The sequence below is a fragment of the Varanus komodoensis genome, unplaced genomic scaffold (genome assembly GCF_004798865.1).
Source record: "Varanus komodoensis strain SLA01 unplaced genomic scaffold, ASM479886v1 scaffold79, whole genome shotgun sequence".
In the NCBI taxonomy this organism is placed as follows: Eukaryota; Metazoa; Chordata; class Lepidosauria; order Squamata; family Varanidae; genus Varanus; species Varanus komodoensis.
The window spans coordinates 2,567,392-2,591,800 of NW_025336467.1; the positions used below are offsets into that span (position 1 = coordinate 2,567,392).

General features: G+C 47.2%; 2 protein-coding genes across 4 annotated transcripts in view; one reads left to right on the forward strand and one right to left on the reverse strand.

The window, feature by feature from the left end:
- Positions 1–33: 33 nt before the first annotated feature.
- On the forward strand, positions 34–14,232 carry IZUMO4 (IZUMO family member 4). The gene is made up of 11 exons (XM_044453483.1): positions 34–268; positions 2,116–2,196; positions 4,825–4,896; positions 5,887–5,913; positions 6,484–6,559; positions 8,467–8,514; positions 10,787–10,801; positions 11,627–11,674; positions 12,574–12,591; positions 14,014–14,036; positions 14,132–14,232. The coding sequence occupies exons 1-11, from the start codon at positions 34–36 to the stop codon at positions 14,230–14,232; spliced, it is 744 nt and encodes a 247-aa protein (XP_044309418.1).
- A 1,492-nt stretch (positions 14,233–15,724) lies between these two features.
- Positions 15,725–24,409, reverse strand: part of AP3D1 (adaptor related protein complex 3 subunit delta 1) — a 59,336-nt gene continuing 50,651 nt past the window's right edge. For all 3 annotated transcript variants that reach the window (XM_044453395.1, XM_044453396.1, XM_044453394.1), the window contains 9 exons: positions 23,731–23,829; positions 23,154–23,294; positions 22,700–22,747; positions 22,392–22,581; positions 21,592–21,680; positions 19,044–19,129; positions 18,460–18,581; positions 17,941–18,020; positions 15,725–17,696 (listed from right to left, as the gene is read on the reverse strand). In XM_044453395.1, the coding sequence (XP_044309330.1) occupies positions 17,601–17,696; positions 17,941–18,020; positions 18,460–18,581; positions 19,044–19,129; positions 21,592–21,680; positions 22,392–22,581; positions 22,700–22,747; positions 23,154–23,294; positions 23,731–23,829 (951 nt within the window). In that variant the 3' untranslated portion in view covers positions 15,725–17,600. The remainder of the gene's footprint in view (positions 17,697–17,940; positions 18,021–18,459; positions 18,582–19,043; positions 19,130–21,591; positions 21,681–22,391; positions 22,582–22,699; positions 22,748–23,153; positions 23,295–23,730; positions 23,830–24,409) is intronic.

Sequence of the window (24,409 nt, forward strand, 5' to 3'; positions counted from 1 at the left end):
GACACGGGACGGAACAAGGGACGCCAGCCCAGAATGGGTTGCCGAAGCCCCTGCCTGGCCTTGGTGGTGTGTTTAATCTTGGGGCCCGTCCCTTCCTGGCTGTGCCTGCAGTGTGAACCGAATTTCGCCCTCCACTTCGCTTCCTATGCCCCCTTCTTGAGCCGCAAGTCTTGGGGTCTTGGGGACGTGCCCGCCGCTGGTCGGATGCTGCGGGGATGGGCCCAAAACACGCTGGAAGACTTACACCTGGGGGTCCCGCCAGAGATCAGTGAGTTGCACTGAAAGAAGGGGCTCGCTTTTCATTTCCACCTCCTGAGAAGACCAGCGTGATTTATGACCACCCAATGCCCAGCTGGCGTAGCCTGGGAAAGCCTGAATGTTCATGTTTATGGCCGGCTCACTGCCCTATTCCTGCAAACAGAATTAGCCCCATTTCCCACCCAAGGGCACTGGACTTGGCGTCCCCTTCCAGTGACCGACCAGTCCACATGCAAGAAGCTGGGCATATACTGTATGGCGGTCCACAGGGAAAGATTTAGTTTGGCTTGCTTTTAAATGAAATTTTATCTAATTTCACACTTTTAGAACAAGTGGACTGAAAATTCGCAGTTCTATAAGTGTTGTCACTACACAGTTCTTCGATATTTATTTATTATATTTATCTTTATATGTCATACGGTTCCCAGGAAGTCTCCCCTCCAGGCCCAGAGCCAGTGTGGTGTAGTGGTTAAGAGCGTGGGACTGGGACTGGGATGATCTGGGATCTCGTCCCCGCTCAGCCATGGAGCCAACTGGGGGACTCTGGGCCAGTCACAGACCCTCAGCCCAACCTACCTCACAGGGTTGTTGTTGTGGGGATAAGATGGAGGAGGAGAGATGATGTAAGCTGCCTTGAGTCCTTTGTAGGAAAAAGGCAGGATATAAATCACAATATAAATAAATAAATAGCTTCAGCTGGACAGATGCTTTCTCTCCCTTCAGACCATAAAAGGCTATATTAGGGGGGATGTGCCCAACAGGGCCTATACCTGTGAAAATAACCTTCACAAATGCAATTTTGTCCATCTCAGGAACTGGAAGGACACCAGGTGAAACTGTTAGAAGCAACACAGGAGCCCTGCCAGAAAAAAGTTGGCAGCCCCAATTATGCAGGGCATAGCAGGGAAATGCACTGTTTTACTTTAGAGAGCGCAGCTTGGGAAGGGTGCAGATGTGCGCATCTGAGGCCACATTCAGCCCTTTCAAGATCCGAGATGTTCCCAGCTCTCTGCCAATTGTTTTGTGTTTTCCTTGCTTTGCTGCACATTCTTCTATTAGAAAAAGTTGTGATGCACCTTCAGCAGCTCAGTTCCTGGCACTGAAAGTTTTTAGATAAAAAGGGCATCATATTCTGGCCCCACCCCTTTTGTTGCTGGCCACACCCACTGTCATCCTGAATTGCTTGTGGGAGATGGACTCCCAACTCTTGGCTTTATCAGTGCGATATAAATAAGAGCCAGTGTGGTGTCGTGGTTCAGAGCGTGGGACTGGGACTCAGGCGATCTGGGTTCTAGTCCCCGCTCAGCCATGGAGCCAACTGGGTGACTTTGGGCCAGCCGCAGACTCTCAGCCCAACCTACCTCACAGGGTGGTTGTTGTGGGGATAAGATGGAGGAGGAGAATGATGTAAGCTGCCTTGAGCCCTTTGTAGGAAAAAGGCAGGATGTAAATCGGAAAATAAAATAAAATAAAATAAAAATAACGACCGCACAGCAAAGGCAGGCGAGGGAATGCCAGCAGTGAGCAGTTTCAGATCCCTGCTTCCAGATCAGGGACCTGCTGGTTTCTGAGTGGATCAGCCATGCTCCAACATAGCAACTTCCCCTGCATGTGGGGAATTAACTGTGGCATGAAGCTGTTTGTTGGAGCCTGGATTTCCACAACAAAACCCCAAATGACTCCTTACAGAACCATCGCAGAGTCTTAGACTTAAGACTTGTGCATATTGAGGCAGGAAAAGTTCAGTGAGGTCCAGTGCTTTGCAGCTTCCGCAGGGGTGCAAATCTTTGCATGTATTAGCTGTTGTGATTGCTCTTCATCCACTCCCCATTTCTGCACCCCTCTCCATCCTCACAGCCATGGTGAAACTGGAACTCATAGCAAGCACAGTTTACGGAAAACTGGACACCTTGTTCAAACGCAACACCTACAAGCCAGGTAAAATATCTGTTAATGCATCATTTCAGACAAGGTCTCAACTATTGCAGAGGAGCTGTTTGGAGGCTGCCCTGCTAGGGCTGGAGCGCTGAATTTTTTGGGCCCCGAATCTCTGGGGTGCTTTCCTCCACCATCTTGCTGGCACTGGTTGCAATGAAGGCATGGATAGCTGCACTGTAGCTGCCCCCCCCCCCCACGACTAGCTGGCGGATTGTCCACATGAATTTCCCCTCCTGCCCAGTCCTTCTGCCCAAGGTTGTTTTCCCCTGAGACGCAATGCCTTCCTATCTCCTGCCCATACATCTATTTGCAAATAGAGTGTCCTTAAGAGACAGGAAATGGCAGAAAGTGAAGAGGAACTAAAGAGCTTCTTGATGTGGGTGGAAGAGGAGAGCACAAAAGTTATCTTGAAACTCAACATTAGGAAAACTAAGATCATGACATCCAGTCCTATCCCTTCGTGGCAAATAGATGGGGAAGAAATCGAGGTAGTGACAGATTTTATTTTCTTGGGCTCCAAGATCACCACAGACGGTGACTGCAGCCAAGAAATTAAAAGTCGCTTGCTCCTTGACAGCATCAGACAGAAATCTAGACAGCATACTAAAAAGCAGAGACATTACCCTGTTGACAGAAGTGCGTATAGTCAAGGCAATGGTTTTCCCAGTTGCAATGTATGGCTGTGAAAGCTGGACCACAAGGAAGGCCGAGCGCCGAAGGATTGAGGCCTTTGAACTGTGGTGCTGGAGGAGACTCCTGCGAGTCCCTTGGACCGCAAGGCGATCAAACTGGTCAGTCCTAGAGGAGATCAACCCTGACTACTCTTTAGAAGGCCAGATCCTGAAGATGAAACTCAAATTCTTCAGCCACCTAATGAGAAGGAAGGACTCCCTGGAGAAGAGCCTGATGCTGGGAACAATCGATGGCAAAAGGAGAAGGGGGCGGCAGAGTCGGCGTGAGCTTGGGTGGACTCCGGGAGATGGTAGAGGACAGGAGGGCCTGGAGGAATGTTGTCCATGGGGTCGCGATGGGTCGGACACGACTTCGCAACTAAACAACAACAAAAAGAGACAGGGTCCTTTAAAGAAATTCTGCATATGGCATGTGCAATTTTTAATTTTATTTTGTCCTGGGGGCTGGAGCTATGGATCTCTTTCTCCTCCTATATTTTTATTTACTTAATTTATACTGATAATTTTAATCTTATATTTGTAAATCAATGTATTTTTTGTACTTTGTATTTAATGGTAATTTATTATGTGCTATTGTATTTCATTGTATTTTATCGTGTTGTAAGCCGCCCCGAGGTTTTGGCAAGGGGCGGCATAGAAATGTTATAATCATCATCATCATCATCATCATCATCATCATCATTCACTGCCTCTGAATTTTATGTTTACATTTTGCTCTCTCTCTGGGGGAAACTGGTTTTGCCTGAAGTTGTGGCCTTCCTTCTGCCTCTCTCTGTGTCTTAACGTCCTAACAGCTTCTGCTGAGTTCTCCACCTTGGTCTCAAACTCTGCATTGCAAGCTCCTTGCAGCCATAGAGTGTTTTCTTATGAAATTCCATAAACAGGTCTTGTGCTGAAGCACTACTTCTTATGGGTTGGTATTGTTATACTTAGCAAGATGGATATTGTTTACTTATTTTATGAGTAACATTTAAAAAACTGTAAAACATACAGTAAATCATTTATTATGCTTTTAGCACCACTGAAAACTGGACTGAACCCAGGAGCACTCTGTGATGTTTTGTCCCATATCCCCGTTAAAGAATGGACATTTAATTTCTTAGAAAGCACATAATCTCTGGCAACCTCCGGGTTGGATGACTGTAACACGCTCTACGTGGGGCTGCCCTTGAAAATGGTCTGGATACTTCAGCCGGTACAGAACAGAGCTGCCAGGCTGCTGACGGGGACCAGCCGCTTCTCATAGAACGCCAGTCCCCTACCAGCTCCAATGGCTCCCAGTTGAAGTCCAGGCCCAATTCAAGGTGCTGGTTTTGACCTATAATGCCCTGAACAGCTTGGAACTGGGATACCTGAAGGAATGTCTCCTTCCTTATCTGCCCTCATGCCCCTTAAGATCAGCAAGGGAGGCCCTGCTCCGGGAACCCTCCCTGAAGGAGGTAAAAAGAACATTACTCATAATAGGGCCTTCTCTGTGGTGGCACCCAGATTATGGAATGCGCTCCCTGGAGAGGTGCGCCTGGTGCCAAGCTAATACTCTTTTTGGCTCCAGGTTAAAATCTTTTTATTTAACTGTTATTTCAAAACCTAATTTTAATGTTTAACAGTCACTTTTATTTAACTTATTTAAATTACATTTGTGGGTTAATTGTTATTTATTATATTAAGATGCTTGTTTTATTGTGGTTTGTTTTAATGATTGTAAGCTATCCTGTCATGCATAAGGGACGGCATATAAAAGTTTTAAATAAATAAATAAAATCTGATAGTTTACATGCTTACTGAGAAGTAAATACACTTGACTTTCATATAGTAGAATCCAAATTGTTTGTATTATATTTTGCTTTTATGTAAAGCTGCAGTGTGGATAATCTTGGCCTTGACTGGTCACTTTCCCCACATTTTTGTATTGCTGCATTTCTTTCTTCTCTCCAAGGTGTTCTTCCAGAAATCATGCGTTCCATTTACAAGGAGCAAATCAAAATGTTACGGAATGCCATTATTGAAAGTGAGCTTCTCCTCTTTTCTCTCAAGTTACTTTTTTGCTTTATGCATCCACCAAGTTGGAGCAGCAGCCTTTTAGCAGAGGCTTTCTTAACTGCTTGTGTGGGTGAAGGGGAAGGTAAATAAGCAACGTGTAGGAATACTTCTTCTGAGATGACAACTGGTTTGATTTCCTCTTCTAACATGATACCTGCTATCTACCTGTTGTTTAAGTTCAGCTTCAGCATCATCAACTGTAATAATACTGTTTCTATGCCACCCCATAGCCAAAGCTCTCTGGGCAGTTTACAACAACAGATGCAGCACAATAAAGATGCAATATATACTTTAAAATACAGTACAAAACATAAAAGCCACATTTACAAAGCCACAATGGCTTGCTTTATATTACAAGTCCTGTTCAGCAATTGGTATAAAGGCCCAGAATAATAAAAATGCGAAGTTCTTTTCATGAAAGCTACATTTTAGAAGAGGTATTCCAAACTGCATATGTGAGAGAAGGGAAAAGCCCTCTTAAATAAACAGCCTTTGGGAATGCTACTTCTAAGCTGGCAGCTGATTTGAATGCCTAAGATGTTCCTGCTACTCATTTGCTTCTGTAAATTCTTTTCTTGGAAGTGCAGCTGTCTGTGTAGGTTTCTGTAGTTTATGTCTATTGTTGTTATTACTTTGTGGACTTCCTTGAGTACTTCTTGAGTGAAGGGCGACCCCAAAATATTCCATATAAAACATGAAATAAAATCATGTGCTCTTTCTGCCAGGTTGGTTGTGGAACTTCTTTGCTACCTATCAGAAATTTTTAAGGAGTGCAATTTTTATGCATGCTTACCTGAAAGTAAGCCCTACTTTCTAATCAAGGGACTTTTCCCCATATCCAGCCACCCAAGTGCACAGCAATAACATTCAGTATAGTTGCATTTTAATTAATAGTGTAACCCACACTGGAACTTGTCAAACTGGTTTCTCTCTCTCTCTCTCTCTTTCCCACACATAGGCAGAGTAAAGTGTGAACGTCATTGTGGTAAGCGGGGAAGGGGAAAAACATGAGAACATATGAAGGGATCGACTGGGTCCTATCCAGGGTCCATGTAGACCAGCTGGCCCAAAGCCAGACATGAATGCACCCTTCTACCCATGTTCCCCAGCAACTGGAGTGCAAAGGAATCAGGATCAATAGACACTGACATGTCTTTCTGCTCCTTTTCCATGAACTTGTCCAACCCTCTCTTAGTGAATCAGACCCTTAAGTCCATCTGGTTTAGTAATGTGTACTCTTTATGGTTCCGAAGGGGATTTTTATGGGGTCTGTTCAGTCATGCCAAGAATTAAACCTCCGAAATTCTGTGAGCAGACATACTCTGCCACTTTGCTACCACCGTTCTTGCAATTCATGAATTATGGGCATGAATTGCAAGAACGGCAGTAGCACCTGGTGGGCGTGTCGTGAGCGGAGCCAACTGGAGCCGGAGGTCAGACTAGATGGCTCGGGAGACCCCTTCTGACTCGCTCTGCTTCTATGTTTCTGTAATTTAAACCTGGAGCCTTCACTTCTGCTTCCTTCAACAAGTTTCCCATGTTCTTGTCTTTGCAGGAATAAATCGCTATGACGCCATCTCCTGTGTGACGTGCCTCCAGACCAAGCCAACGTGCTTTGGCTATAATTGCGAGTAGGAATAATTTTCACCAGTCTCCCCACCCCCCTCAAAAATGGGAGTGGGTGGAGATGTTAATTGTTCATTATTTTTACAGGCAGGGCTCTTTCACCAACAAAGCATAGATTTCAGCAGACAGGCTCCCCTCTTGAGATCTAGCATCTTGCTTGCAAAATCTCCCAGCAAATCCAACTGTATTCACATTATTGAGTATTCAGATTATTTGTGTCCCCAAAATTTGCGCATTCTGCTAAGAGGTGAAAGCTCTCCCTGCCACTGACCAGAGATAATCGCTTTCAGAGGCCGGTTGCAGATGCTGTGGTGCCTCAGCTCACGAACGCCTCAGTTCATGACCAAATTGGGTCGCAAACAGAAATTCCTGAAAAATTTTGCCTTGGGTCGTGAACTCCACATCAGGTGACAACCGTGATCCTGCCTGCCTTCTCTGCATGAGCACAACCATGCAAGGCGGGGTCGTGTTCGGGGGGAGATGTCCGCAATCGCGATCGTGTTTGTGGGAGTGGGAGATGGTCGTGATTGCGGTCGTGCTCATGCAAGGAAGATGAGTGCAATTGCGTTGACTGGCTAGGAATATGACTGTGATCGTACTCAGGGCGGGGGGAGATGGTCACAATCTTTGCTGTTCTTTGTCACTTTGCTTCACATTTTTCTGATTTAAAAAAATGCTTACAGAACGGATTGACTGTATTGACATTGAACCTTATGGGGAAATTGGACTTGGCTCACGACCGATTTGGGTCAATGCCAGGGTCCTGGAATGGATTAAGTCCGTGAGCTGAGGTACCACTGTAGACAACCTTGGGGCTGCATTTCACAAGCCACTGCTGACCCCTGCTGATGGTTGTGAGAATCCCAACCTAGATAAAGATCTTATTGGTCATATGCTGCGAGGATGAATTTGAACCTGTTCTCCCCTTCAAACCCCTTCCGGTATGGCTTCCAGTTGGCCACTGTAAAAGGAGTCTGCCTCTGATTATTTTATTTTCTGCATTGCTACGCAGAGCTTTGCCAGAGTAAAGGGGTAAGAGCATCATTTCCTCATGAAATCTTCCTCCATCACAGCCTTTGCACCCATTTCACCCAAGCCAAAGGATGCAAGGCCTCCAGTGCAGACAATGAGATTTCCACTGGGAAGGAAAAAAATCAACGATTAATTATCAAGGGTGTGGGGAAGGAAAAAAAATCTATTAATTAATTGCTGGTGGGATTGTGGGTACGGTATATGGTGAATTATTAGTTACTTGATACCCATATTAAAGCTTTTTTAAAAAAATAGCCAAGTATTATTAAGTCAGACCTGTCATTATAACATTGCTTGAATAAAAATTCCCAACTTTTAATCTGGTTTTAACTATTTCACAGTAACATTTTGATTTTGCTTCTGTTTTGGATTTTGTTTTCATTTGTGAAATAAATGTTATGTATATTTATGCATATGTTTTATGCATATTTTTAATTATCGTTAATTGTTGGATTGTTGGTTTTGATTTTTGTAAGCTGCCCTGAGACACTTTTGCATATAGGACAGGGTATAAATATTTTAAATAAATAAACTTTTTGTGTACTTTCCCACACTTAGCAATATATGCAATTTTGGTCTAAGTTCCCTTGGGATCTTTTTCTTTCTTTTTCATGTAACTTTTTCTTTGCTTTCCTTTCTTTTATCTGTAAAAAAAATTGTAATGTTAACTGGGGAATGAAGTTTAGATCACCTAGGAGAGAAAATTTGGACATTTAAAAGGTTGCAATATCTCCATTCCAGGACCTTGAAGCTAAAATATGCTGGCATTTTGCTACCTTGCCCCCTTTTTTGCCTTGAGACCCACCCAGCCCTGGAAAGCAGAGCCTGAAATTGAAGGTGGTCCTTGGCCTGAACATCTGGTGTTCCATTTCTCCGGCAGGTCCTCTGAGCAATGGGAAGAAGCCCTGAAGGGACTCTATGAGCACATGTGAGTCGCTGGGGCTGGGGGCTTCGAGACAGAATGTGGGGCCCTCTGGCCCAGTGGTCCTCCAAGGAGCAGCCCAGACTGGGGAGAGGTGGCCCAAAGAGCCACAGTGGGAAGCATCTGACAGACTGAGTAGCTTCTCCTCTGACCATGTGTGGTGTTCCAAGGTCTCAGGTGGAGGTCCCGCAGTCCCCCTGTTCAACCAGAGACCAAACTTCGCAGCTTTGGCATGGAAAGTAGATGCAGAACTGTCCGAGCAAGGCTCTGCAGGCTGTTGACGCCAGGACGGTGGTCTCCAGGATCCAGGGAGGTTGTTGGAGAACACCCACAGAAAGTGCCGTCGCACTTGTTTCCTGGTTTGGGCAGTGCGGCAACCAAGCTCATTTGCATGCAGCCCCATAGCTGATAGAGACGATGGGCCCCTAGACTATAATTTTAGACAGTCTTTGCAAGCCACAACAGTATCCTTCCTCTCCCCTGCCCCAGCTCCCCTTCCCTTCCCTTTAGTATAGATTACAACCGAACAAACAAGGAAATGCTCCCAGTGTGTGAAGCTTTGCGTTTTGAACCTACTTTGAGGAGGAGTAAAAGAGTTTGCTTAATGTTTGCCCTCAAGTTCTACCCACTGACCTGGAACTAAGCCTTGTTTTGTTGTCCAGAGGGATTGCAGACATTTAAAGTAAATATAATCAGAGCCTTTATAACTCTGGACTGTCCCAGTCAGTCGCTCTCAGATGCTGCAATGCGTTTAAAATGAAGGAAGAAAAGGGGCAGCAAGGAGCAGAATCAGTCCCAGAACTGATGTTCCTCAGGCTAGACAGACAAACCCACTTTGGGTGGGGCCAGGCAAACTTTTAGGACTGTGGGTAGGACTTTTAGGACGGGGCATTGTGAGAAACTGCCCCTACACATCAGCAAAATTGGAAGACATTACAATTCCAAAGGCAATACAAGCGGAAACAGGCTTGTTATTTGTTTTGTTTTTAATGCAACCTTGGTGGACTCCAAGAAGTGTGTCCAGTATGGCACGTTGCCTTCCTAAAGCAACAGCTAGAGAAGTTCTTTTGTCAGGGGGAAGGTCCCAAGTTGGCAACAGGAGTGTAACCTCACCATGCTGAGGGTTGTGTCTAAGATGATCTAGGAACTGCAGGAAGCTGATCTGACTGAAGAAGGCTGGTCTGGGCGTGATGGACCAGCGGTCTTCTCCACCAAAGAAGCTTCAGAGATCCATGCATTCTCTCCTGGGAGGTGGGATTTGTCCTCTGGAGTCACTGAGGCACCGAATGTTGGGGGCTCGTCCTCCAGCTGCAGCTGGGCATTACCCAATTTGCAGATCTCTGAAATGTGACCGAGTGCTTTTATTTGGCTAAAAATGGGGAAGAAGGGGGAGGGGGGAGAACGGTCTGGGACTTTTAGGGTGAATTGAAATGGGGTCCCCCTAAGGTTCCAGAGAGACTCCTCCTGCCTTTGGCACCAAGACACTGCATCTGGCACAAGGCATCCAGATTTGGGCTGTGCTCATTGATTGACTGTTTGATTTTTTTGCATTTGTATGCCACTAAGCTGTTCCAACAGGAATCTCTAAGCGGCTTACAACAAACAATCAAAGTTACAAATATAAAGGCCAAGACCTTTTTATTTAAACGTCATTTTAATTGTTAATATTATTTATTGATTTTACATCTTTGGCCAGGACGTCTCCAATTATATTGTTTTTATATTGTTGCTATTTATTGTTGTGAGGCTTCGGCGAATGGGACGGCATAGAAGCTTCCTAAATAAATAAATAAAACAATGCAACCAAATGTATACAAAACAACCACCATTTAACAGCAAGCATATAAAACTCTAGCAAGTGAAAGGATAACCATATGAACAATACATTAAAAACAATTTGAAATGAGCTATTGGAGAAGAGAAATGTTTTTCTCTCTTTCACACAGAGGCCCAAACGCTTCAGGCATTTCTGTCCATTTTAAGAAGTTCTGGGCCATTCTGGACTCTAAAAACAATTCTGCATGCTAGGCCACCCTCTTCAAACCTCTCCAGGTGCTTTGAGCTTCAGTTCTTCTCATTCCCCGGCCAGTGCGGTCCATGGATGACGGGATCCGCGGGCCAAAACGTCTGGGGGATGCCAAGGTGGGGAGGGCTACACCAGGCAGAATGGGCAGAGGGGTCCTGTTTTGGGGGAGTGTTTCCACTCTGAACAAGGGTGCACGTGAGGGGCCAGGTGGGGCTGCTGAAGTTTATGCTCTGTTTTGTTTTTCTCTTTCAGAAACAGTTTGAACTCGTAAGTTGGGGATTTTCCTATTTATGGCTGTGGCCCTTCTATCAGCTGAGAATCCAAGTGCCATCACTGATACTCATTTTGCAGCGGGTCTCCTCATAAGAAAGTCAGCGGGGCACATGGGAGGACAATGGCTTCTTCACAGTGGAATCAGACGGTCGTTTTCCAAATGGCAACACGGAGAGATTTGGTTTGGCTCCACCGGGGAAAGAAATCAGTCTTTCTGTTGTGAATTGCAGCAAAATGTAATCAGCAAAATGAGGGAGCACGGCTGGAAGCTGGAAGGCAGTCTTCTCCAACTGGGTGCCTTCCAGAAGTGTTGGACTACACCTCCCATCATGCCCAGCCAACTTGGTCAAGGGCTGGAAATGATGGGCATTGCAGTCCATCGCATCTTGAAAGGTGCCTGGTTGGCATGGCTGTTGTAAGGCTTGAGCTAGCACCTTTCAGATGGGGATGATGGGAAATGATGTTAACACATTAAGAATCCCCCAGATTGGGTAAGTCTGCTTTGCTTTTAAGATTTCAGCAAAATGATATCATCCAAACACCATCAAGGCCTCATTTTATATACCAACAGCAAAATCATTCTTTCTGCATGATAGCCTGCAAAGCTTGAGTGCAGGTTCTTGAGTTGTCCAGACCCAGCATGATGGTTTGTTGTTGGGTTCTGCTGAGATCTAAAAGTAAAGTCAGCTTTCCTTTCATGTTGTTAATGGGGAGGGAGAGAAACATAAGGGGAACTGCTTGTGGGAGCAAAGACACTGGTGGCGGGGGGGGGGGGGACCCTTGGTGTCAGCTTTTAAGATGATGCCGTTGCATCCACAGGGATCCGAATGAGTGGGTGATGGCCCTGAGGCAGCTCCCTGGATTTAGGTAAGTGACATTTCCTTGAAAGCCACAGGGAAAACTGAGGGATTTCCCCAAGATTAAGGCAGCATGGTGGATGGGGGAATGAGAACAGAGAAAGTGAAAACTAGGATACTTGGAAATGGGAGGCAGGGTTCCCCTTTGCAATGGGTGCAAATTATCCTGATAGCTCCATGATTGGATAAGAAATAGAAAGTCCCAGCAAATTCCTACACACAGTGGGAAGCCACGAGTTCAAATTTTCGCACAGAATCAGCAAATTAGTTCTAGAAGTTTCAGGTTCTATTCGGTCTTTGGCAAAGTGTGCATTTCAGGACCAGGCCATCCCAAAATACTTTGCTTTAGAACAGCTAATGGGTTTGGCACTGCTCTTAGCTCCTTATTTTCATAACACTATTGAGTGTTTTCTTAATTAGTAGCCACCTTGGAGCCATTGCGGGATGGGAAGTTGGGGCAGCTAAATATTTTAGGTACTGAAGAAACTGGGTGAGAAGTGGGGAGAAGAGGGTGTGGGGTGGATAGAAGACAAGGGCCCCCCTCACAGGTTTTCTTTGCTTCTGTACCACTCCAAAAAGAAAGAGAGAGGCCCTGCTAATTTCCCTGGGACAGGATTGGCTCTCCTTCCCTAAAGCAAAGGGAAAATTCAGCTAATTTAAACAAAAGCTGAATGATTCCCACATTCAGCAATTGGACCAGATTTCCTCCGAGGTTCCTTCCAATGTTGGTTCAGGCCAATGTGGCATTGTTGAAGCAAAGGGTTTGTAAACCTTGATGGGAAATCTTGCAAAGTGCCCAAAGCTTTGTCTATGGGCTGTATAGAAATGTTCATGTTCATCATCATCATCCAAGAAACTAAGTTCCCTCCATCCACAGTTGGAAAACATTTTTTCTTTCTTGTCTTTCAGCCATTGCACATCCACAAGGTAAATAGTGGAAATGAAAAAGGGAGAAAAGGTGGAATGTGAACTGGGACATTTTCTTTATTCATACCTCTACATGGAGTATTTGCTTTCCAAATACCCGAGTCACAGCCTTAAAATGAGGCAGTTCCCAGGCAGCAAAATGCTGAGAAGTGGCAGCAAAGCCTTGGGAAAGAAAAGCATGTATTATGTGGTTTTCCCATTTGCCCGTGCTGGCCAGCTGGCTCCAGCTGTAACGCTGCATTGTCACTGTGGAAGAAAGCCATTCAGTTTCAAAGGCTTTTATAGGTAGAAGAGGTTCCCTCACCTTTTTCACCTCAGGCAGCAAAATGCCTCCAGACCAGCCAAAACCTCATCAGGTTGCTCCAGCTAGTGAGACAAGCTGCATGGCATAAGTCAGGGAGGTTGAGATTAATTTCCAAGGTGTTCTTGCAAGTTGCATTTCCTTGTGCCAGGAGGGGAAAGGCCTCAAAGACCATCCAATTGCAGCTTAAAGCATTTGTTGCAACTAACAAAGCTGTGGGAAAGGCGTTTCAACCTTTTAAAATAGTGTGGGGAGGGGGGGATACCAGAGAAAAGCTGAGAATCCACCAAAAGGGTGGAAGTCATGGGTGAATTTGGCTCACAGGGCCCAACCCTGCGTATGTGGGGCTGCCTTTGAAAACAGCTCAGAAACTTGAGTTGGCCCAGTCGAGTTGGTACTACTAGGCTGTTTGTCCAGGTTGTTAAGAGAATTGTGGGGCTTCAGTATTGGTGCCATCAGGGAACAGTTTGGTAGTGGCAGGCCTCACTCTGGCTCTGGGATGCCCTGCCTAGGGTCTTGGTTGTCCTTTAACTGGTGGACAAAGAATTTTATTGAAGAGGGACTTCTGCATGTAAGATTTGGTTTGCTGATCATTTTTTAAAAAATGAGTTGGGTACTGTTTGCTTATTGCAGTTTCGAAGTATTTGCTTTTAGGTTGCATTTTAATTTAGGGTTTTCCTCTGGATCTTATTGTCAAAATCACAATTGCTTTTTTTGGAGGTGGGTAGGGGACAGAAACCAAAATATACATTGAGCAGAAAATAATTAGGGATGGTTGTTTGGGAGCTGTTTTAAAGAGAGACTGTGCTAAACAACCGATGCAATCCATAAGTGCCTTAACACAGCCATCCCAAACCCAACACCCTACATCTGGATTGGACTGCAACTTTCATATCCAGCTGGTTGAGGATAATGGAAGCAGCTGGAGGCCAGCCTAAAAAATTCTCCTTTACAAACTTCTTAAATGTAGTATTGGTTTAATAAAAATAATTTAATATAATAACTTACTAAACAAAGTTATTGCACAGGTTTACAATGTGTATGGGTTAGGGACTCTAAAAACTTTCTCTTTACAAAGTTATTAAACTTTCCCCATTTCTTCTTCCTCCTCCTCTCTACAGCCCAGAAAGTCTGAACTTTACAAGTAAGTTTTTCATACCAAATCTAGAATTTGGACTGTAAGGATTTTGGCCAGCCAAACCCAGTTGCTAACAACGTTGTGTATGTCTGCAATGCCAGGTATAAAGCACACCTTATCAAAAAACTGGCTCAATGTTATGGCCTTGAAGGAACTGCAGGAAGATATACCAATTATTCAGTTGCTGGCTCCTATATGCTGAAGTCTTTCTGCCACAAAGATCCGGATTTGACACAGGAAATAAAATGATGCTAGTGATGAAGTGGCACCCGGCCGGTTATTCATCTAAATAGTCCACTGGTTCCATCCAGTGTTCAGTGGGGGAATGAATAGTTAGCTGTTTGGGATGGGATACTCCCTCTTTGCCTTGGCCCCCTGCTGCCAGTCTAGCTCTCCCCAGTAACGCTGAACTTGCATTGAGAAATTGTCCTCTTCACCCCATTAGTCTGATACACACATCTCAGGCCAGAGAAGCAACTAGCTGTTAAGAAATGCAAGCCCACACCCGCTGGGAGGGGTGTCCGGATGTCCTGTCTAACTGCAGGCAAATGTGATTTTTGTGACACCGTATTTTGGGAGGTTTTGCCAGTGGGTTAGACAAAATCCCATGGAGAGAAGCGAGGCCATTTGCTCCATTCGGCTTTCCCACTTGAGAGGGCTTTTGCAGGGCACTCCTTAGCAAAGCTTTTAGCCCCCCGCCAGCATGGAACCCTCCCCCTGGGGGGGGTGCAATTCTCTCATTTCCAAGGTATTGCATCCAAGTGGCACTGCGCCTTCGTGTGGCAAGGTCTTTATGGATATGCACCCACACACCCCACCTGGAGATGGAAGTCTCGCCAAGGACTTGGTGGAGGTATCCACATGGGGAGTGGGGGAGGAACCAGGACCTCAGCCTCAAATCACAGGCTCTGGCCTTGGCAGTGAGCCCATGTCTCTTCTGGATTTTTTGCAAACTGCTGCCCTGCCCAAGCTTCAGCAATGAGGCGATCCTTAGTTTTTAAAACTAAATCTTTGGAGGAACGAACAGCCTTTTCTGTTACAGCTCTTGGATTCTCCCTTGGCTACTCGGGTTGGGAGAGTGGGGCAGTTTCCCCAGAACAACGGTTCCTCCTATTTTGGTAGCTTCAGAAAGCAAAAAACAGGGCCAGAAAACCATCAGGTAGAGGGTATTCTCATGCTTTGATCCTGACAGCTCATTCTGAAGGAGACAGGGCTCTGCAGCTTGCCACAGATGAAAAAGGGGGGATTCTGAAATTCTGTGTTCTCACCAGAATGCTCACCCTGAGAAGGGGAGGCTAATTGCTTCCTGAGAAATAAAGAACTCAAATTCTTCGGGTTATTCACCAGAGAGTCTGCTGCCCCTTAGGCGTGCAAGCCAAGAGCTGGATAATTTCATGTGCCAAGCATGAGCAGAGATTCCACAATTCTGCTATTGGGGAGGCAGGATTCTGCACACCCTTTAAGCTTCAGGAATTTGAGTGGAGACTTTCAGCAACCAGGAAATGTTGCATTGAAGACTTCGCAAGGAAACCATGTGAACTGATGTTAGCCTCCTTAGCTGGGGATTCTAACTTGGCTGAAAGCAAAACCTGGTTGCTGTCTGTGCAGCTCTTCATGTATAGCCATTGGTTTGAGATGAGGGGGTGGGAGCGTATAATTATTTTCAAACTAGAAATTATAATCTTTCAGTGAACTGGTTTTGAAATTTTATTGGATCATCTTGACACAAAAAAAAATGTTACAGCAGCTTTGTGATACATGTTTACTCCTCTTCTTTGGGGGGGATGTTGATAGCAAATAAGGTTTGGTTTTGTTGATTTTTGGACATAACATATCATACATATCATTTCTGATGGTTCTAGAATCACCACAGGGTTCTGTAAGAGAACAGACTCTACATGCTAAAGTGACAAGTTTCATCCAGGAATATATATAGATATATATATATATATTTAAATCCACTAATTCCAAGGAGCATGTTAAGACCATTTCAAATATGCGCAGCTTTGCTCTCCCAAACACACAATTCTCACTATTCCACAAAAGGTTGACCAGGAAGTCCCAATAGGTATTATTATCACTTCATTGCGCAAAAGTACACGGAATTCTGGAATACCAGGTTCTTCTTGAGAAATCAAGAATGACCACAGAGCTGTTCCCAACAGGCAAACTTGTGTGTTTTTGAAAACACCTTGAACCACAAATCACGGTGAGGAGTATTGAGGCACCAAGTGTCTTGAAACAAAGAGGACATCAAAAACAAGCAAGAGAGCAATGTTTTCACAGTCGGTTCCATCATCCCTCCTTTCCCCAATTTAATTTTTTTTAATGGGGGTGGGACATGAAAAAGTGCCCAGGGATATGGGCCCAGGGATATGAAAAAGTAGCTAAATGTTGAGATGGAGGAGTCAAGCTGCTTGAACCCCATTTCCAAATAAATTATCACTGATTAATTTCCAATCTTGTGAGTGAAGCAAAAGAAACAATGGTTTGTAGAAGGTCAAATGATTATTTGGTAAGGAAGGGAAGGAATCCCCTTTCCAGCAAAGGACTGAAGCACTTTTCAAAACACAGAGTCAGCTCCTGATTTGCATCCACCTGCTTGATCTGAGGCCAGAATCACTTTCAAAACCTTGGCCTCTTCCAAGCCCAGTGGCTGTGGGCACTGCATCGGGAACGGGCACTGCACACCTCAGGGCCAGGGGCAGAGGGGGGCTCTTCAACAGAGAGGCGGAGTCAGACGGATTGTCTTCACCTACCCTGGGACGGGTCAACCTATGATGCTGAGCCAAGAGACTGGCAAAAGAAAGAAAGAGAACCAAAACAAGAACACATACGCACACGAAGACTTTGGATTTCCAGTTTTTTGCTACATTCTATAGCTTCAGGAATGTGGTAAGATTTCAGTGGACTTCACAAAGCACCCGCAGCAGAAATGTGCCAGGGCGGGGAATGTGATCAATCTTACGGGGTGGGGGGCAGGTTCAGTGGAACCATTATGAATTCTGACCTCAGGGGACAAAAGGAAAGATGAACCAACCGGTTATAGTGCAGAGGAATTCTGGCCAATCTTCATCTTGCTGCAGCCAGAAATAAATACATAGGTTAAAACAGGCCAGGCACAAGGAGACTGAGGCAGTCGCCTCTGGATCCACATCAACACGTGCCTGTTGTCCTTGCCGATGAGAAAAGACTCCACGGCGTGGATCCCGTGACTTCTTGAACTACTGCCCCCCAACCCAACCCAACCCAACCCCAGCCAGGGTATCAGTATTACGGTTTTCTCTCTGGTTTGGAAGCAGTCGTCGTCAAAAGTGGCCAAACAGTTCAGGAAAGAAGGACGGGGAGAAGTACAGTTGTAGCATGTGTAAACCGCAATGGACAAAAATAATAAGACACACAAACACCACGACCCGGGCAGAGTGAAGGGAAACACGCATGCCCCGGCGATCATACATGCGCTTGGAGGGGGAGAGGAGAGAAAACTAATGCTTGTCGGGGTTCAGTCTGTGAGCCTCTCAGTGCTTCTCCCACGAAGGGTGGTGGAGACTGCAGGGTTCCTGGGTGTCCTCAGCACTGCGACAGGGTCTCCTTGAGTTCGGAGAGCAGGTTGCCCAGCAAGGTTGAACTGTTGCATTTCCCATCAATGGATACTGAATTCTCTCCCTTAAAGAGTCGGGGGGGGGGGGGATGATTGTCAGCACAGACAGCAAATAAGAAGAGTCCCTGCAGAGGCAGAGAGCAATGTCTGCCCCTGCCTTCTCATCTTCCCTCCTCCCCGCAAATGCAAGCCATCATTCTCTGGCGCCCTGCTCTGGCAGCCCGAATGATGAAGGAAGGGTAGATGCACCAGCTGGTAAAGGACAATGCCTGCCCCCCCCCCGCCCCCGGAAGCCTACTCCCCTCTCACCTTTTTCACTAGGAGGCAGACGTGATCGCCCTGGATAGAACGGCTGTACATAGAAGCGCAATCCCCCACGCGCTCAACAACTGGAAGGAAAGATAACTTGCCGTTTATTTTGCGGGTGGTCCTGACCCTGCCAACTGCACCCCCACACCCGCCACCCCCTGCAAAAAAGTCCTTTTAGAGTATGGCTGAGCCAGTGCTACTGTCTTTCCGAAAAGTCTTGCTTTGTCACTAACGAGAGAGGCGAGAGGAGGGAAACCTTTTTATTCGCCCAACATGTTAAGGATTAAATAATTTCAATTTGGTTTTATCAATATTCTCAGTCGCATTTTGTTATTGTATTTCTTGACCGCTTGTGTATTTATTGCTTATTTATATTGTAAGCCGCCCTGGGGCAACTGGATTGTGTAGGACGGGATAAAAATATTGTAAATAAATAAATGCAATGGGGGGATTCATGCAAGTGGGTGGCTGTAGCCCCTCCGGAGCAGGGGAAGTGAAGTGGGGAAAACTGGAACACACCTGAGAAGTGATGGTAGAAACAGATTTTCGCCAGGAGGTGGTGGAAAGGGATGGTGATGCCGTCGACTTTGAATGAGCTGGCGTGCAAGTCCCCAGACTCGAGCAGCTTGGCGAAGGCGTCACTGCAGCAAACACAGGGAGGAAGTGGCTGGGATGGGCAGAAGGCAATGCTGGCAAGCAGGGTGGGAATGTGGCCATCTTGCCCTGCCCACTTCCACCTGAAGCTCTTCCTTTTGGGCACCTTCAGGCACAATCTCATATGCAACCATTCCCAGTGACAAACCAATCAAGGACAGGACTGGATGTTTTTCCCGCTTTGGACCTCGTGGGCTCCCAACTCTTCTCTCCCCTTCTGTTTCCCCTATAGTAGAATTCTGGATGGCAAATTCTTCAGGGCAGGGCCAATGTCTGGTACCCCACAAAAATGCACCAACTGACAGGGAACAACAGTGCTGAGAGTTGACGCCACTTCCCTCTGCTAGTGAGGGCAACTCAGAGGGCCTTTGGGCTGATGAAGTGAGCAGCAAGTTCAAAAATAAGTAAATTAAAATGAACAAGTGTGGCAGGCGCCTGGAACAGCTTACCTGTAACAGGGAGTTGTGATTAGGTAAGACGCACAGCTGAAGTGCAGCTTGAAATCAAGTTTTTCGTGGGTGGAGCCTTCTTCGTCCTGCAAGACAGAGAGGGTGGGAGATGGGCGACAGCTTCAGGCACCAAAGGGGTGCTCACGCAAAGGACCCCGAAATGATTTCCTGCCATGGCCCAAGTGGAGAGTGGGGTAGAAGAGGGCCAATCTCCCCACCTCACTCTTCCACAAATGCCAGTTGTTATGAATTTCATTTCTGTACCTCCTCACAGACAAAGCTCTTCGAGCGGTTTATAAAAAGCTTGTGGCCACAGCAAGGGGAAAACCACACTGGCCTCGGCCATTGACTGGTGGAACAAAGGCCTCTGGGAGGCCACGCTCCTACTGTCCCAGGAAAAGCACCAGGGCAAAAGGAAGACCAGCTTGGCCCAAGAGGAAGTAACTGCAAGGAGTCTGTCCTGACAAAGACTCTGCTCCAACCACTGGTTGAGTCAGGAGTGGGGAGGAGCCTGGCCACACTTTCCCGCTGGACAGAGGACTTAGGAGGCCCCTGGATGGTTGTACCAGTTCTGTCCAAGCAAAGCCACATGAACCGAAGATCAGCTGGGCCCAGCTTGAAGAAGTTATGAGCTGAGAAGCCCCTGGGCCAGTGGTGGCGAACCTGTGGCACGAGTGCTGCAGCAGCACGCAGAGCCCTCTCTGTTGGCATGGGAGCCCAGTTGCCCCAGCAGTCGAGCACCATATAACAGCGCACATAGGGACCATGCGCATGCTCGGAAAGGAGTAGTGGCGCCAGGTGATGACATCACGAGTCATGACTCATTAGCTGCAACTCGTCTAAGCTTTTGCATGGCCAGTGCGCTGCCAAGGATATATATATATATTTGCTTGGACTGGCTGTGAGTTTTAATACATTCAAGTTTATTAACACAAGATTTTAGTTCTGATTTTTCTTATGAAAAATTGAAATTTAATAACTAAGATTTAGCAAAGAGATGTTCCACTTAAGAGACTGAGATTCTTTTAATGCTGTGCTGTCCCCCTGGCATATTTGAATCTGCAGCATCATATTTAGTTGTTTGTGAAGAATTTATGGAAACAAGAACAAGGATATTTATCTTTGTATGGACTACCTGTGATTTTAGCAGAAGCCCCCACGAGGTAGGAAATGCACTCAGATGCCTTTCTCAGAGCAGGCCAAAAGCTGGTGCTCAGTGGAACATCGCCTCCCTGTGCTGGCAGTCAGCAAATTCAAGAGGAACCCCAGCTGAGAATCACTGCTATAGAATGTTGATTCAGGAAATATCCAATTCTTTAGTGTTAATTAATAGTGTTAGCTAGTTTTGATATAGGGATAGATTTGTATTGGGTGCTTCATTTTACCTTTTCCCTTTCAATAAAAAGCTGTTTGTATCATTGGAAGTTCTGTTATTGTGTTTTTCTTTTAGGACAAGAGAAGTTAATGTACGAGTTTTTTTTCTAAACTAAAACCTCAGTATTCAGGTTTTGTTGCGTTGTTGGCACTTTGCGATAAATAAGTGGGTTTTGGGTTGCAGTTTGGGCACTCGGTCTCTAAAAGGTTCGCCATCACTGCTCTAGGCTGTCTGGCAACATCAAACTAGTCTCGCTCCTCAACAGCTTCCCTCCTCTTGTGTCTTTGTTTTTTAGCTTGTTAAGTCCTCTCCCTTTAAAAATGAGGAAGGAGTGTCTCTTTTCTTACGTGCCTACCTGCCCCTTAAGATCTGGGGTAGAGGCCTGTCTTTGGAAGCCCTCCTTGAAGGAAATTAGGAGGGTGGCTACCTGGAGAAGGAAGGGCCTTCTCTGTGGTGGCACCCTGGTTATGGAATGTGCCTCCCGGAGAGGTTCAACACTTTATTCTTTTCAGTGCTAGGCTAAGACTTTTTTATTTTCCCATTATTTTAAGGCTTGACTATGATTTTAATTGTGGGGTTCTATTGCATAAATTACTTGGATGCTGTGCTCTATTCTGCTTTTTTGTAAGACCGCCCCAAGACCTCAGTAGTGGATGGGATATAAAATATAAAAGTTATTTTAAAAAGACATGGCCTGCTTTGGGGGGTCATATTTGCCTGAAAGTTAGATGATAAAATGTAAATGAACCAAAGGGCCCCAGTAGGTTTTACTCTAAGCAACGCTACAGAATTTGCCGCTAGACATCTGCCAACTGGGATGACTTCAGAAGCAGGTTGCGTCACAGGCCGGGCTCTCTGTGGCTACCTGTCCAGGTGGCCATCTGGCTCCTTCTGGACTCACTGACTGCTGGAGGACACCGTGGGAGAGGGCTACTGCGCCCACATCCTGTCTGAGAGCATCTTGTAGGCAGCAGCCTTGCCATGGCTTGCTTGGCCCTCAGAGTGACCCATTGCAGCCTGATGCTGCTAGGATGGAACAGCGACTTGTGTGAACCATCAGGTGAGCTCTAACTGGAGTGAATACCTCTACCCGCATCCAGATAGGGATTGCTCCATAACCTTTCATTATCCCCAAAGCTGCATTCACTGGCAGATGGTGAAAGGGGTCCTTACTTTAACTATGAACGACAGGGTTCCTTTTAGTTTCTGTGCCATGGCGATACTCTGCAGGGTGAAGGTAAATTGGGCCTCGTTTGAGACTCCTGGATGGAGAAAAGGAATACAAACTGGATTGAGACAATGGAATGTATGAGCTCTTCTCACTTTAAAAACACTTTGCTTTCTCAGGCACAGGTGACTATTATTACGTAACATTTACCCTCACTTTTCTTTCTCTTGCAAAGAACTCCAGGTGGCTTACAGAGTTCCCCCTCCTCTCCATTTTATCCTTACAACCCTCCAGTGTAGGTTGGGCAGAGAACCTGTGGCAGGCCCAATGCCACCCAATGAGCTGCATGGCTGGGTGGAGACTAGAACCCAGACCTCACAGCTCCAAGCAGAATGCCATGCTGTGCCTGGTTTGCTGATTTAAGCTCTTTTGCCTTTTTCACTACAAGGGCCTATAGCAGCTTGGAGAAGGGCTCAACAATCAGAAATCACTTACAGCTGCAGGTTGCTGAACAGCTAAAATCTGGGGACTCGAATCTGGAAGGCCAGTAACAGAGGCTGCAGGCAGGCGACGGACTTGCCCATGATCACGTCTGAGTTTGGGCAGTTGGCAAGGCTAGGGGGCACTCAGGCTGAGTCCAGCCCTGCCCCCATGGCACCTGGGCAACGACTGTGAAATCCCACCCACCATGAAAAAAGCACAACCTGCAGAATGACTCTCTGCGTGGGCCAGGGAATTTGGCCCACGCTCAGACGTGTCCCGAAGCATGCCTTTTCCACCCGCCCACTGCTTGTCCCATACATACCAGGAGGCAGCTGGAAAGGGACCGGTATTCCATCGTGAATCGAGGCGCCTTCCGGCCGCAGCATTTTAGTGTTGAGCGAGTCCAAGACGTTCAGCTCCATGTTCTTCAGGAAGCTGCTGCTCTTGTTCTCGAGAATGACAGACACGGTGACCCGGCTGTCATCCTGCAGTGTGCCCTGGATGTCGTACGTCTGCAAGGAGGCACGGGTCAGGGGGAGGAGGAGCAGGACGTGGGGCAGGACTGCCGCCGGCAAGGAAGCCCCGGAAACGAAGGCTGCCCCGGGGCTGGGGGCAGGACACTGTGCTCACCATTTTGATATAGGCGTTCTCAGCTAGAAGGCAGTAACTGGACATCGGCTGGAAAGAAGAAAGGGGCGAGTCACTGCCGGGATGGGGCTCCGACTGGGAGAAAATGGCTTACGGCACAACTGCGGAGCAGCACGTGTAATTAAGACAGGGCTGTGGAAGTGCCGGACCACCCCAGTGAGCCTTCCATCTGGCTCGCAACGGTGGCCTCGGACGTCAGCTGGAACAGGGGGCGGCACCTGGAGCTCCACTGGGAACCACTCTCCACTGGGAGTGCTGCTCCGGGCTTTGCCCACCCTGCCCGAGGGTGCGTCACAGGCGCCTGCCCGTGCACCTCTGCTCCAGGCAACCGAGGGGCTGGCCGGCCTTTGCCGCCCAAGCCCTTCTCCAGCCTGGCTCGCCCTTGCGCCAAGTCACTGTCCAGCCTACCACCCCCTGCCCTCAGCAAGCTCCTCACTGGCAGGGGCTCGTCCTCCAGCGTCCCATTCTGCACGGACTCCGTCGGTGGCCCCTCCCCGCTGCCGTGGTGCTTTTTGGACTTCTTCTCCTTGGACTTTTCCTCCTTCTTATGCTTCTTCTTCTTGTGCTTGGAGGATTTCTGCTAGGGCGGGCAAACCAAGCGTCAGCCTCCAGGAGTGTCCCCTCAGCACCACTAAACGTCCACACTGGCCCTGGAGAAGGTGCAAGCCACCCGCTGGCCTGGGACAGCCATCCCAACGCGTCCTTCCCCGCCTACGTCAGCCCTCCACAGTCCAGCTCCCTCTGGCTGTGTCGGGCTGCCACTCCCATGATCCCCAGCCAGCAGGGCCAACTGCAAGAGGCAGTGCGGCACTTCTGGAGCACCCCGAGTCGAGGAGGGCTGTGCTGGAGCCACCTGGGCAAAGACATTGGAGGAACCAGGCCATTATAGCCAATCTGAGGCATACGGGTCCAATTCTATGAGGAAAACGGACGGTTTGCACCCTGCCTGGGGTTCAGCCGATGGGAAGCCCTGCCTGGCAAATCCCACATTCAGCAATCAGGAGGGCACTCACCTTCCCTTCATCTTCCTCCTCTTCCGCTGCCTCCTCCTCCTGCCCCCCTTTCTTGGCTTCCTCTGGTCCTGCAGCATCTGCGTTCGCCTCATGCAGATCCTGACCAAAAGACAGGCAGGAACGCTCAACACCAGCCTGGTGAACATGGCAGGAGCTGCAAATCTCTCTCAGGCAGGGAGCCCGGAAACGAGCCGCATTCACAGGCCTAAACAGCATCCCCGTACGTGGCACTTCTTCCCCAAGTCCCTGGGAAGTGGAACCAACATTCTGAGGGGCAATTCTTTGCAGGTGGGGAAACCGTTTATTTGGACTGGGCAGCGCCTAGACCCAATAAGGGACCCGCTGAGACTTTAATGGTGAGTCAGGGTCCATGCTGAGCCAAGGCAAATGCAAACGATCCTGATGCTGGCAGATTCTCTCCAGAAGAGGTCTCTTCGGGTCAGCTGCCAGGTCTGCAGATCTGCTATTTTACTTTTTTTTGGAACCCAGAGACCTACTCAGAAAAGCCTGGTGCAAACGCACGCACGACTAGAACTGAGGAATTTCGAGCCCCAGAAGGTGTGCTGTGCACCAGAGCAGTATGGAGCTCACAGTTTTGTCATATGAGCATGTGTGGCTGTGGGGGTGGGAGAGATGCTGTTATTGCTGCCATGCTTAAATAAACCAGGAATCAAAATCC

Coding starts and splice junctions, on each gene's coding strand:
- IZUMO4 (XM_044453483.1), top strand. CDS start 34: ATGGGTTGCCGAAGCCCCTGCCTGGCCTTGGTGGTGTGTTTAATCTTG. Junction 269..2,115: donor GGGGGTCCCGCCAGAGATCA/GTGAGTTGCACT, acceptor CCATCCTCACAG/CCATGGTGAAACTGGAACTC. Junction 5,914..6,483: donor AAAGTGTGAACGTCATTGTG/GTAAGCGGGGAA, acceptor TTGTCTTTGCAG/GAATAAATCGCTATGACGCC.